The sequence below is a fragment of the Physcomitrium patens genome, chromosome 6 (assembly GCF_059467195.1).
Source record: "Physcomitrium patens ecotype Gransden chromosome 6, ASM5946719v1, whole genome shotgun sequence".
Taxonomy (NCBI): domain Eukaryota; kingdom Viridiplantae; phylum Streptophyta; class Bryopsida; order Funariales; family Funariaceae; genus Physcomitrium; species Physcomitrium patens.
The window spans coordinates 3,287,051-3,301,272 of NC_143415.1; the positions used below are offsets into that span (position 1 = coordinate 3,287,051).

The following is a 14,222-nucleotide window of genomic DNA, read 5'->3' on the forward strand; positions in this document are numbered from 1 at the left end:
CATTCATCCCAAAATTCCAATGCAGGTTGAAATTCTGAAACAGAAAGAGCAATGTAAGAAAATCTAAAGCATTCATATATAAGTATTGCACAAACCATAAGCAGTTATTATTCAAGCCAAAATAAATCAGAAATAAAAAGCTTCATATATACATCTAAATATGTATATATATATATATATATATATAAACACATGCATGCACACACACACACACACACACAAATGCAGGCCTTGCAATTTCAGCAAGTATGTATTTTGAAAATCCCTACCTTTTCAAATACATAAACAAACAAACAAATATTTATTGAAGCACACAAAAAAAAGAAAGTGTAAACTTGGAAGGCTTTGAATTGGAAAATTTGCTAGCATACAGTTGCAAGTTGTATTGCATTTATTGTATTTAATTTTCTGTCAAAATGATGGCAACATCATTAAAACAATTCATTGATAAGCATGAGAAGAAAAGGGAGAGGGGGTGAAGGGTTGAGAGTTTGTCGGGGTTGTTTGTGGTCGAAGATGTTGGTGGTTTCAGAAGCGGCAGCTGAGTGTGGGGGTAAGCAGGGAAGGAGAATGGTAAGTTTGAACCAAAACGTATAGGAAGACGCGTATGGAAATGATCTCCACGTGAGACTCCACGGGAGTGGGGTAGGCCCAAGTAGTGTGGCTTTGTTAGCTCAGTTGGTTAGAGCGTCGTGCTAATAACGCGAAGGTCACAGGTTCGAAACCTGTACAGAGCATCCTTATGATTTGGTTTTAATTTTTCTCCTAGAACACCACATATTTTCAACAACGCTTCATTCATTACAAAGTCAAAAAGTTGAATTTTAACCCAGTTCCAAGTACACAACAAAGAAGGATAGAATGCCCTGCTACACATAAGCTATTAAAAAACCAAAATGAAGGGACACTTTTGATATTACTTTTAGTTTTAGTATTACTATGATATATTTTTTGAAATATCATAGTAATACTAATAACAAAAACACTTTTGGCTTTGTTGGGTGGTAGCCATAATTCACATACAACCAATACATGTAGCAAATAATGAAATATACATGCACAACTCATGCATTGTACATTCAAAATAAAAAAATAAAAAATGGATGGGCTTTGCTTGACATAAATTTTAAAATACAACTAAGGGCCATAAAATATTTTTACCAATCTTATATTCAATATTTTGGATTTTATTTATTTATTTATTTATTTTTAAGATACAACATTTCTTGTTTCTTTTATTTTTTTATTTACTTACTTATTACTTATTTACTTACTTATTTATTTTGGCACAAATGAAATACACTCAATGCATTAATACAACATGGAGATTCAACAACCATCCTATGGCCTAATGCTTTAACTAAAGCACATTTAGGAACATGGTGACCACAAACCCTTACTTTCTATTGACCTAAAGGACTTTTTATTTATTTTTAATTATAAACTATCAACTTTGAAAATAAAAACCTTAGATTCTACCTTATTTTTATTTTTGTACAATCACCTAACATATGATTTTAGTCATTTAAGTTCTATTCTATTTACAAAGAAAGATTGTACAATCATATGGTTATTTTCTATCTTTTTATATGTGTTTTTTTACATCATTTAGCCATCTTCTTATAGAAGAGTTTAGATTAAGCTTCTAACTTATGTCTTGTTTTATATTTCTTCACCAAAACAAAAAGGATTTTTTAGAATCCATAGTATATGAAGGCAAGTGTCACAAAGCAAAGATTAGATGATTTTACAATGCTTGAAGTAAAAAAAAAAAAATGTCTTTATTCAAAATTGTTTGTTTCTAAGAGATTTTTTTTGAGGATCTCCATTTTTTCAAGCTATTTACTAATTTAGACATAAAATAGGGCGTCCAATTTTGTATATGTTGTATTTGTAGGCAAGTCTAAATTCTTTGTATTATGGATTTTAACTTTTTAAAGATAGCATAGAAATTTCTTTATTATATTGCACCTACTTACTATATATTACAACTTATTAATATTGAATAGAAAAAAAATAATATTGATATTTTATTTTTATATGGTTCAAATGTCATATCTTTTTATTTAAAATCTAAGATGTTGGGCTTTCTAGATGATATTCTAAGTCCATATAATACCAAAACATGTGTAGATAAATAGAATTTAAAGGTTTCATATTTTATATGTTATTTGTGTTATAATTTTACATTATTTTTTTTGAGATAGTATAAGCAAATTTTGATTTTTGATTGATGGTATGAAATAATATATAAATTATATTGAAATTACTTATTTATTTAAAAAATATTTATAATAACATGAAATATTAAATTTGTAAAGAATTGAATATAGTAATACAAATTCTTATTTGTAATATTATCATCTTCAAAGATATTGATGACTCTTGTAAGATATAAATTTCTTAAGAATTGAAATCATATGTATAGAAGGCAAACAATGACCATGTTGTATCAAGGACAAGAATTTGATGAATACAAATAAATAATTGAGATGTTGTTAAAAGGGCAAGCCTTCTTGGGAGAACATAGGATCCTTCATTGCAAGTGGGTTGTAAAAAGCACAATGTTACTCAAATAAAGTCAAATATAAAAAAATAGTCAAAGGCAAAGTATAAGATTTAGACTAAATTCTTTTTTATGCCAAGATGCATCCAATTCCTAACTCAAATCTTAGATCCATACTTCATCTTATTAAAATACATATAACTCAATTATTACTAATTTAATCTAAGAAAAGTTAAGCTTGTTGAGCTTAATTCAAGCTACAAACTTCAAATTGTTAAATTCCATAAACAAAATCTGGAAAAAATAAGAACCAAACCAAGGAAAAAAAAATTGATTGCTTGTTTGTGGACATTGCCTTCAAAACCCCTATGTACAAATTAGATTGGATCTCCTTTGTCCTAGCTTTTCTTCTTGTTTGATAAGACTTGTTGAAAAGCTAACAATGAGCTTTAGCTTCTTCTAAATTCTCAAAATAAAAAGAAGAAAATCCAATAAATGGCATAGAAAGTACCAAATTAGTCTTGAATTTTTCTTTCCAAAAACTCCACCAACCCCCCTTTCTACAAATTCATGTGAATCTCCCTTATCAGAGCTCTTCTTGTTATATGGAATATCTTATTGGAAAGCTAACAATATGATCCTTTTTTTAAAAAAATTTTGGAACAAATAGATGAAAATTCAAGAAATGCAATAAAAATTTTCAAACCAGTCTTGAATCTTACCACATGAAAACTTTTGTGACCTCCTTCTCACAAATTTGTTTGATTCTTCCTCCTCGTAGCTTCATTTCTTGCATGCTATAGTTCATTGAAAAGCTAACAACTCAATCTAAATTCTCTCAAAATGAAAAGAAGAAAATACATTAAATGGCATAGAAACCCCTAATTAGTCTTGAATTTTGCCATTCAAAAACTCCAGCAATCCCCCTTTCACAAATTTGCATGGTTCTCTGTCCTCATAGCTTCATTTTTTGTATGCCACAGCTTGTTAAAAAGCTAACAACACGATCTAACTTCCGTTAAAATAGTAGAATAAGAAGAAGAAAATACGAGAACTCGCATAGAAATCCCTAACCAGTTTTAAATTTCACTATCCAAAAATTCTAGTGACCCCCCTTTCACAAATTCGCATGGTTCTCCCTCTTTATAGATCTATTTCTTGTGTACTATAGCTTGTTGAAAAGCTAACAATATAATCTAACTTCTCTCAAAATTTCAAAATAAAAAGATGAAAATTCTGTAAGTGGCCTTCAAAACTTCAAACTAGGGTTGAATCTCTCCCTTCTCCAAAAATTCCAGCGACCCTAGTTTCTCTTCCTTTTGATCCCTACCCCCCCCCCCTTCCATAAAAAAATTAAAATCCTTGATGCCATAAATTTCTATTCCTAAGCCTCTCCTAATATCCATCTTAAACTACTATAGAACTAGGTATTTATCCTAAAAGACAATACCTTCAAGCTCAAATAATCCATTCAAGATAACAATTTCATATTCTAAATCCTATTCAAATTTGTAAATGTATTAGTACTATATTCTTCCTTCTCCCTCCCTATAAGTAAAATTAATTATCTTCTAAATATCTTTGATGCACTTAAATTAAGAGCGTCACAACAAGGTCTCTCAAAGAAAGATGAAAAAATAAAAATATGTAATATATATATATATATATATATATATATATACATATTTAAAAAGAAATTGAATAGCTTTTTATAAAAGATAAGAAAATTAAAGACCCTTGAAACTAGAGTAGAAATAAAATAAATAAATAAATAAATAAAATTGATAAGAATAAGAAATGCTTTACTCTTGTATCTATATATACTATTGAATTAGAAGCTATGTAGTGATATTTTGTAGAATCTCCAACATGTATTTAACTTGTACGTGACATGTCCGATTTGAAAAATAAGCTTCATATATGTGATCCACATGTCTAACTTGTAGTACAAGTTACCAACATGTGCTATATGTAGTCAACTTGTTGGTCAATATTTCAATCTATAAATTATATGTAGACATCTATAAAAGCAAAGTTATATTTATAAAGCCTCTAAGAAGCTTTTTTATAAAATATTATTATTATTATTATTATTACTTCTATCTATTCATATTATATACATAATTATTAGAATAAATATGAATACTCATGATTTTATCCTCCCTTCTAGAAATTGTTTTTGAAACAAACAGTGATGACATGTTGAAGAAGTCTAAGATGCGTCAAATTGTATTTGATACATATTTTGATCTTTGTTTTATTCAAAAGTAGATGATAGATTCTATCAACCATCAATATTATCCTATATCAAGGTAGGAAGACAACCTGATTTTTTATCATTATTAAAGCATGTATAACATCCTTCAAATAAAATATTTCTATTACTATCAAAAATTATTTTTTCCTCCAACAATATCATCAAACATCAAAAGTCTCTTCTAAAGTCATAATACCAAATATGTTGTATCTTGCTATCTATTCAATAAAATATATCTTTATTTTTCATGCTATTTATCTTTAAATATTTAATTATTATCTATTTCTTTAAAAAGATGTGACATTTTTTTTTTATTGACTTATTCAATGTCTTATATGGTTAAAAAAGACACATAAAATACAAGATAGATCTTCATAGACTCTTTTAGATAGAACTAATATATAATTGGATCAATTTATTCACAAATAAAAAATGATCTAAGTCTTTATATTACAACAAAGTAAGCATATCTAATTACCAACATAGAACAAAGGTTGTTCCTTGTAATAGGCAACTATATTGCTCTTTGTTATTCTTGAGTCTTCTTTAGTTATGAATTCATTGTTGTATGTAGTTTTGATAAATAATTTATAAAATCTTTTGCTATAAGATTACTAACTTTTAAAAAGTCTAACTTATCAAGTCATGGATGATAATCATAATTAACATAAAAAATATTTATTGAATAGAAGAATGTATTATATTATTATAAAAAATACTTTATTAATGATAAAAAAATTGACCATTCATCTTTATTGTAGTTGATGGTATATTATAAATATTGCTCCAAAACTTAATTCACCTATTTTTTTTGTTTATCAATTTAAGGATGAAAAGACAAAGATAATTTTATATCCACTTTCAATATCTTGAAAATAATTTTTTTAAAACTTGATACAAATTGAATTTATCTATTAGATGTAATATTCTTTGATAATCCATAATAATAATAGATATTGTCAAAAAAAATATTTAATTATTTTTTTACATGTAATAGATTTTTTACATAGTATAAAATATGTTATCTGATTCAAATAATCTACTAACACAAATATAAAATAATATAAACTTGAGATTGAAAGATCTATGATAAATCCATAGAATCAAAAGATCATAGTTACTCTTATATAAGTAGTAGTTTAAAAGTTGATAAGGTTAAAGTTAATTTTTTTTATCTTGAATAAATATTATATGATTGTAAAAATTCTTTAATTTCTTTTTATATTTAAGGCCATCAAAAACAAATTGAGATTAATTTCTAAATCTTGTTGTATCCAAAATATCATACAGTTAGAAAATTATAATGAGCTTAAAGAGCTTGTAATTGTGGTTCACCTTCTAGAACATATAAACATCCCTTGAAATAAAGTAAATTGTTCTTTGACTCAAACTTAGAAGTATTATGAGATTTTTAAGAATTATTTCTAATATCATAAACAAGAGAGTTAGATGACATAATTGATTAAACTTGCTTATAAAAACATTGAATCAATGATTACTATTGATTTTATTATTCAAAGATGGAATCTCTTTGGCTTCAAGAAAATTATTCTTTATTCATGAAAAGCTACATCTCTTTCTTTTGATACAAGATAATAACTTCTAAAAAAAGATATCTATCAAAACTTATTGTTTTTTTAGTCCATATGTGATCTTGAATTTAAATCTTAATAAAGTCCTACTTTAATAGGCTTGGCAATTATTTAAAATACATACTAACATGAATATTGGAGATTCTTGTGATTTGTATAAATAGTCAATGGACTTGAAGCACCTTCTATTGAATGGCACTATTTTTGAAATAAATGCACAATTGTAAGAAGTGCTTTGTTGTGAATCTTACAGTTGATCTCTATTGCTAAAAAGTTTTTAAATAAAAAATAATAGGGTGGAGTTGATTTTTTTTTATTTATTTTGTAATAATACCATAATCAAAACAAAGTCTGATCTGTCTGTTTTCATAAAAAATGATTTGAAAAAGTTAACATAATACGAGATTAGTGCATATACAAAAATTATTTTTAAGCTTCAAAATATCCCATTAGCTTCTTTATTTTACTCAAGCTTATTTGTACATGTCAAATATATAGCCAGAGTTGTAATTTAAAAAAAAAAAAAAAAAAAAAAAAAAAAAAACTTCATGAAGATTTTTTCCTTGAATTGGTTCTTATTTTTTCCAGATTTTGTTTATGGAATTTAACAATTTGAAGTTTGTAGCTTGAATTAAGCTCAACAAGCTTAACTTTTCTTAGATTAAATTAGTAATAATTGAGTTATATGTATTTTAATAAGATGAAGTATGGATCTAAGATTTGAGTTAGGAATTGGATGCATCTTGGCATAAAAAAGAATTTAGTCTAAATCTTATACTTTGCCTTTGACTATTTTTTTATATTTGACTTTATTTGAGTAACATTGTGCTTTTTACAACCCACTTGCAATGAAGGATCCTATGTTCTCCCAAGAAGGCTTGCCCTTTTAACAACATCTCAATTATTTATTTGTATTCATCAAATTCTTGTCCTTGATACAACATGGTCATTGTTTGCCTTCTATACATATGATTTCAATTCTTAAGAAATTTATATCTTACAAGAGTCATCAATATCTTTGAAGATGATAATATTACAAATAAGAATTTGTATTACTATATTCAATTCTTTACAAATTTAATATTTCATGTTATTATAAATATTTTTTAAATAAATAAGTAATTTCAATATAATTTATATATTATTTCATACCATCAATCAAAAATCAAAATTTGCTTATACTATCTCAAAAAAAATAATGTAAAATTATAACACAAATAACATATAAAATATGAAACCTTTAAATTCTATTTATCTACACATGTTTTGGTATTATATGGACTTAGAATATCATCTAGAAAGCCCAACATCTTAGATTTTAAATAAAAAGATATGACATTTGAACCATATAAAAATAAAATATCAATATTATTTTTTTTCTATTCAATATTAATAAGTTGTAATATATAGTAAGTAGGTGCAATATAATAAAGAAATTTCTATGCTATCTTTAAAAAGTTAAAATCCATAATACAAAGAATTTAGACTTGCCTACAAATACAACATATACAAAATTGGACGCCCTATTTTATGTCTAAATTAGTAAATAGCTTGAAAAAATGGAGATCCTCAAAAAAAATCTCTTAGAAACAAACAATTTTGAATAAAGACATTTTTTTTTTTTTACTTCAAGCATTGTAAAATCATCTAATCTTTGCTTTGTGACACTTGCCTTCATATACTATGGATTCTAAAAAATCCTTTTTGTTTTGGTGAAGAAATATAAAACAAGACATAAGTTAGAAGCTTAATCTAAACTCTTCTATAAGAAGATGGCTAAATGATGTAAAAAAACACATATAAAAAGATAGAAAATAACCATATGATTGTACAATCTTTCTTTGTAAATAGAATAGAACTTAAATGACTAAAATCATATGTTAGGTGATTGTACAAAAATAAAAATAAGGTAGAATCTAAGGTTTTTATTTTCAAAGTTGATAGTTTATAATTAAAAATAAATAAAAAGTCCTTTAGGTCAATAGAAAGTAAGGGTTTGTGGTCACCATGTTCCTAAATGTGCTTTAGTTAAAGCATTAGGCCATAGGATGGTTGTTGAATCTCCATGTTGTATTAATGCATTGAGTGTATTTCATTTGTGCCAAAATAAATAAGTAAGTAAATAAGTAATAAGTAAGTAAATAAAAAAATAAAAGAAACAAGAAATGTTGTATCTTAAAAATAAATAAATAAATAAATAAAATCCAAAATATTGAATATAAGATTGGTAAAAATATTTTATGGCCCTTAGTTGTATTTTAAAATTTATGTCAAGCAAAGCCCATCCATTTTTTATTTTTTTATTTTGAATGTACAATGCATGAGTTGTGCATGTATATTTCATTATTTGCTACATGTATTGGTTGTATGTGAATTATGGCTACCACCCAACAAAGCCAAAAGTGTTTTTGTTATTAGTATTACTATGATATTTCAAAAAATATATCATAGTAATACTAAAACTAAAAGTAATATCAAAAGTGTCCCTTCATTTTGGTTTTTTAATAGCTTATGTGTAGCAGGGCATTCTATCCTTCTTTGTTGTGTACTTGGAACTGGGTTAAAATTCAACTTTTTGACTTTGTAATGAATGAAGCGTTGTTGAAAATATGTGGTGTTCTAGGAGAAAAATTAAAACCAAATCATAAGGATGCTCTGTACAGGTTTCGAACCTGTGACCTTCGCGTTATTAGCACGACGCTCTAACCAACTGAGCTAACAAAGCCACACTACTTGGGCCTACCCCACTCCCGTGGAGTCTCACGTGGAGATCATTTCCATACGCGTCTTCCTATACGTTTTGGTTCAAACTTACCATTCTCCTTCCCTGCTTACCCCCACACTCAGCTGCCGCTTCTGAAACCACCAACATCTTCGACCACAAACAACCCCGACAAACTCTCAACCCTTCACCCCCTCTCCCTTTTCTTCTCATGCTTATCAATGAATTGTTTTAATGATGTTGCCATCATTTTGACAGAAAATTAAATACAATAAATGCAATACAACTTGCAACTGTATGCTAGCAAATTTTCCAATTCAAAGCCTTCCAAGTTTACACTTTCTTTTTTTTGTGTGCTTCAATAAATATTTGTTTGTTTGTTTATGTATTTGAAAAGGTAGGGATTTTCAAAATACATACTTGCTGAAATTGCAAGGCCTGCATTTGTGTGTGTGTGTGTGTGTGTGCATGCATGTGTTTATATATATATATATATATATATACATATTTAGATGTATATATGAAGCTTTTTATTTCTGATTTATTTTGGCTTGAATAATAACTGCTTATGGTTTGTGCAATACTTATATATGAATGCTTTAGATTTTCTTACATTGCTCTTTCTGTTTCAGAATTTCAACCTGCATTGGAATTTTGGGATGAATGCAGACCTTGGACTGATGCACAGTGAAATTTGCCACATGGTTTGATGTTAGGCTTTGTGAACGATGGGAACCCTGAGAACCATGCACCTGGAAACAGATTGGGATTACAAAGCCCTTTGGGATCACCAAGTGAGGGGGGAAAAGACGAGGAATTGTGGGAGCAGGAGTCACGAGGCAGTGGGAATCTATGGCTGAACATTCCTAAGTTCGGCCTTCACGGATAAAGCGGGTGAGACGGGGTGCCTGGGCGTTTCTATGGGCGTTTCTATCGGCGCATCCGCACCCGTTTCACAGCATGCCATTGCCATGGGCAAGGAGAAGAGGGTTTAGGATGTTGAGTTGATTTTCTCTGTTTTCCGCATTCTCCGTCTCTCTTCGTCAGTCTTTCTGCTCCCTTCTTTTATCAGATATCGTGATCAGGTGACGACTGACCTCGCATGGTATGGACTAGTTGTCGCGCCGGATTTTACAGCACCGAAATTTGTTTGTTCTCGTGATTTTGGGGTGTTGGGTCTGATGGTGCGGTTCGTTTCACGTTCTTCTGTTCTTTCTGACATTTCTCCATGTCCGAGGAGTTTACTTTTTTCGTTGCTACATTCTCCTCGCAAATCTTCATTCAAGCTTCTGCTATGACTATACGATGTCTTGCGATCTTGGTTAGGAGCTCTATTCCTGTTCAGTTTGTTTGCCGTGAAATTTCAGTGAATTAGGTAGTTTGGATTCCATCGATGTTGGTTTGCTGTCGATTGCTTTGTTTAGAACATGGATTTGTTCAATTGCGGTGTTGCCTAAGGCTCTCAGTTGTTTTGGATCAAATGATTAATGTTTTACATGAATGTGTGTGGATTTTAAAGCATACGCTGCGATCGTTTCTTGTGTTGTCGAATCTTCAGATTTATGCACGATGCACACTTAGTGCTGTTCTATTGCTCGAATTTTCAGGTGTTGTTAGAGTGAACCGTTTGGAGTCAGTCTTCTTCCTCCTTTGTAAACTGATAGAATAATTTTTTGAATGACACTTTTGTCTCTTCACGCTGTGTGATCTCTATGGAACATTTCTTTATTCGCTTTTGGTATCTTTTAGAAGATGGAAGGTCCACATTGCAGGATCTTGTCAAATGTTTCATCGCGGTTGTGATTACGAAGCAAGATTGATTTATGTGCGCAGGAATATCTTCCGAAATAGATTATCGTTGCTCGGATGAACTTCTGAGCATAGCAGGGTTTTCCACTGAAACCATTTCTTTATTCCGCTATCTAAAATTGATGCTTGAAGTTTTTTCACTTTCGTGTCCAGACCTATTCTGATACCACTATTCGATGTTGGCAAAATATTTGTTACATAAATGTCCGATTGAAAATATACTTTTAAACTTGTCTGTGGCTCCGCTTCTCTCTTGAGCGTAAAAAGCGTTAACACTTGCCTTTAAAATTATGAGTAAGCTACTGAAAGCCTCCTTTATGCTTGGGACTAGTTGGCGAACTTGAATAATTTAGAAGTGATTTTTTTTCGATTATTGGCGTGCTGGTCTACAGCTCTGCTATGCAACTCGGAATTGCGACGACAAAGTTTTAAATTGTAGGGTGTAGGTTCATCACCTTATTGCAGCATTATTCGTAGAATTACATCTGATTTCATGAATCTGAATTCGATCCCCCAGTGGTGTTTGTGATCAATTTGATCAGGTTCTTTAAATTCCAATGGAATCCTTTCTGAAAAAGATTTTTTTAATAGCTTCTGCTAGCTGTTAACTGCAGTGTGTCCAGTGGTTCTGCATTTTTTTCTTAGTACGCCAGACCAAGTTTTAATGTTAAGGACTCTCTTCATTATTACCAAACTTTGTAGATCAATATAGTTTAAGAGCTCGCCATCCTTGCAATGGATTCTGGTTAAGGGATTTCTTTTCAGAGTTTTTTGAGGTTTTGCATCATATTTGAAGTTATTATCACACTCTAATAAATTCTTCCTTTTGTGTTGACCGTGTAGGTGTATTTGCAAGTGTTCTCGTAACATAATTTTCGTTGCATCACAGGGGCCTGTGGTGATGGGATTTTGATTTGGTACAGCATTGAACACCAAAGGTTTATAAGTTTTACCGCGAGATCAGAACACTGGATTTTCAGAATATCGAAGTTGCTTAACTTTAGAGGATATGGAGGGTTTCACCCCTCCTCGTGGAATTAACTCCAGTAGTTTTCGTGAGTCCGATGTTGAACTTCTACAGAAAGGAGCCCGAGAATGGCTGGAGGCAGTGTTGGAAGTGAAACTTGACCCTGACGCAAGCTTACAGGATTTGTTAGCTGACGGCACAGTACTTTTCAACGTTTCGCAGATCGTCAAAAAGAATTTGGAAAAACTTTCTTTCAGTAAAGGTCATATCGAGAATCCGCCTGCGCCATCACTGTCCTCTCCACACGTGAATCTGAAGACTAGCCTGAAGTATCAACCATATTCCTATGTTGAAGCTTTTCTGAAGGTTTGCAAGGATGTAGGAATGTTGGATTTGGATTTATTTAATCCATCTGACGCAGTCGACAAGAAAGATATACGCCATGTGTGTGTTTGCTTACGAAGCTTGTCAAAGAAAGCGCGAATGCTGAGTATTCAACTACCTGACTTCGATAACGTGAGGCATACTTGGGTGAGCCCTTCTCCTAAACAGTCAACGTCCACTGAGGTAGTGAACAATCTCCGGGACCATATCGAGCAGCCGTCAAATAAGCTGCCTTCCGCCAGGCTCAGCATGAGCAGTAAGCTGAGCAAAGATGGTTCTTCATCGACCTCTGTAGATCCACCTTCAAGGGGTGCCTCTGATGCCGATTGTGTTAACACAAAATTATTTCAGGTCGGCTCGCAAGCTGTGGAGACCCCATATGAGACTGCTGAAATTAGGCAACCTTCATCAATGGAATTAATAGAGTCAAATGCAAAACAAGCAGTGCCTGAAGTGGAGACTACCGCCTTAATGTCTGACGAGAGGGATTTGAGACCTATTAGTCCCTCAGTAATATCTAAGGAGCCGCAAGTGAATGGGTTGGGTGTGTTGGACTTGAGTTGTAAAGACCTATCTTTCATGAAGTCGCAGGGACTTGAGCGGAACGAGCTTAAGAAAAGGGGGAAGAGCAATAACCGGTACTCATGGTTTCCATATGTAACTGGAGTGGTTATGTTTGTTGGTGCTATTGTGCTCATGGTAGTGGACAGGGAGAGAACGTCCTCACAACTTGTGCATGAGGCCCAGCCAGCGGATACTCTGGCAGAGATTTCTAGACGGACAGAAAAGTCAAGCTGGCAAGATATTATGCGAAATAACACTGATATTCATGACCCAAATATCACACATCCTAATGTGCCACGTAAACTGTAGAAGAGTAGATTATTGTTGTGGAGTCCTGTGAATTTATGAGTAAAACATGTTCATGTCGGAGGCTATACATGTCTTGCATATTCTTAGGGTTTGGGTCTGTTATTCTAATGAAACCAGCCGGCTAAACGACTGAAGCTAGTTGGAATGGCCACGCTGTCTTAGAGTGCACTCAACAGGCACTAAACACGCACACGCGCATAAATTGTGCACTGATTGTGTGAGACCAAGCTTGCAAACAGAGGAGCTCTGACTGCTGTGTAGCATTAGGATTTGTAGCTTCGTTGGTGCATGTAAACCAGGCCAAGTCGAATTCTCACTGCCCGGCATTTGAACAGCTAGATGCAGTTTCGTTAGCGTGCAAGAACAGCGATTCGACGTACATCATAGACCATAGCAGTTTAGCCAGGGTTGAAAACAGTAACCTAGAATGCAGCAGGTTCACATTCTGCCGTGCATTGGAATCTTGCTTGCGCTTATAATGACTGGAATCAAATTGTCTTTCTATCAGTACCCAACAGTACTTCAGGAAAGCTTGGGATACACAATGTTGTCCAAACGTAATTATCTCCACGTTCCTGGAAATGTACCATTTTTGAACAGTTACTTGCTCTAAGAATACGTTTAGCAGACCACCCCTTTGTAATTAGCGGACTCATAATAAGCACCTTTGTTTCGATGAACTAAGGCAGTGACGACCATATTCCAAGTTACGGGTCCTCTGTAAAGGCAACACATCTTTGGCCAGTATATGATGCTAAAATCTAGCCTTCGCATGACACCGGAAATATCATTTTGCATAACTGAGTTTTCACGCATGTTAGAAACTCCAGTGCATTCGAAGGTAAGGATGATGCGGCTTTCCGAATCGAGAAGGGCCTAGATGCCATAGCCTGGTCTAGTGAAGAAGTTTTCACTACAATCTAGGATCATCGCTGCACAGACTTCGCCATGCATAAATCAATCATGTTCTGACCTAATTTCGCAATCACACACTGTACAGACAGACTGTGAACCTTCTATGAAGAACCTAGTAACAATGACCTTGATGAAAGCATATTAAAATGACTTGCATATGGCTTGGAGCAGCAAAACCACAGCAATTAGCCATCGAA

At 31.8% G+C, this 14,222-nt stretch overlaps 1 protein-coding gene and 2 non-coding genes across 11 annotated transcripts; 2 read left to right on the top strand and 1 right to left on the bottom strand.

Annotated features, from left to right (window-relative positions):
- Positions 1 to 663: 663 nt before the first annotated feature.
- Positions 664 to 737, top strand: TRNAI-AAU (transfer RNA isoleucine (anticodon AAU)). Its single transcript has one exon. It is a non-coding gene; the product is annotated as a tRNA-Ile (tRNA).
- An 8,269-nt stretch (positions 738 to 9,006) lies between these two features.
- On the bottom strand, positions 9,007 to 9,080 carry TRNAI-AAU (transfer RNA isoleucine (anticodon AAU)). Its single transcript has one exon. It is a non-coding gene; the product is annotated as a tRNA-Ile (tRNA).
- Positions 9,081 to 9,952: 872 nt separating this feature from the next.
- Positions 9,953 to 13,175, top strand: LOC112283461 (uncharacterized). Of its 9 annotated transcripts, none has more exons than XM_090250924.1 (3): positions 9,980 to 10,965; positions 11,218 to 11,328; positions 11,730 to 13,175. In XM_090250924.1, exon 3 carries the CDS (start codon positions 11,896 to 11,898, stop codon positions 13,108 to 13,110), a length of 1,215 nt encoding a protein of 404 aa, XP_090107050.1. In that variant the 5' UTR covers positions 9,980 to 10,965; positions 11,218 to 11,328; positions 11,730 to 11,895; the 3' UTR covers positions 13,111 to 13,175. The 9 variants fall into 9 exon arrangements, with proteins under 9 accessions (XP_090107056.1, XP_090107050.1, XP_090107051.1 ...); XM_090250925.1 differs by having other exon boundaries at positions 11,218 to 11,321; XM_090250930.1 differs by lacking the exons at positions 9,980 to 10,965; positions 11,218 to 11,328 and adding an exon at positions 9,953 to 9,971.
- Positions 13,176 to 14,222: the final 1,047 nt, after the last annotated feature.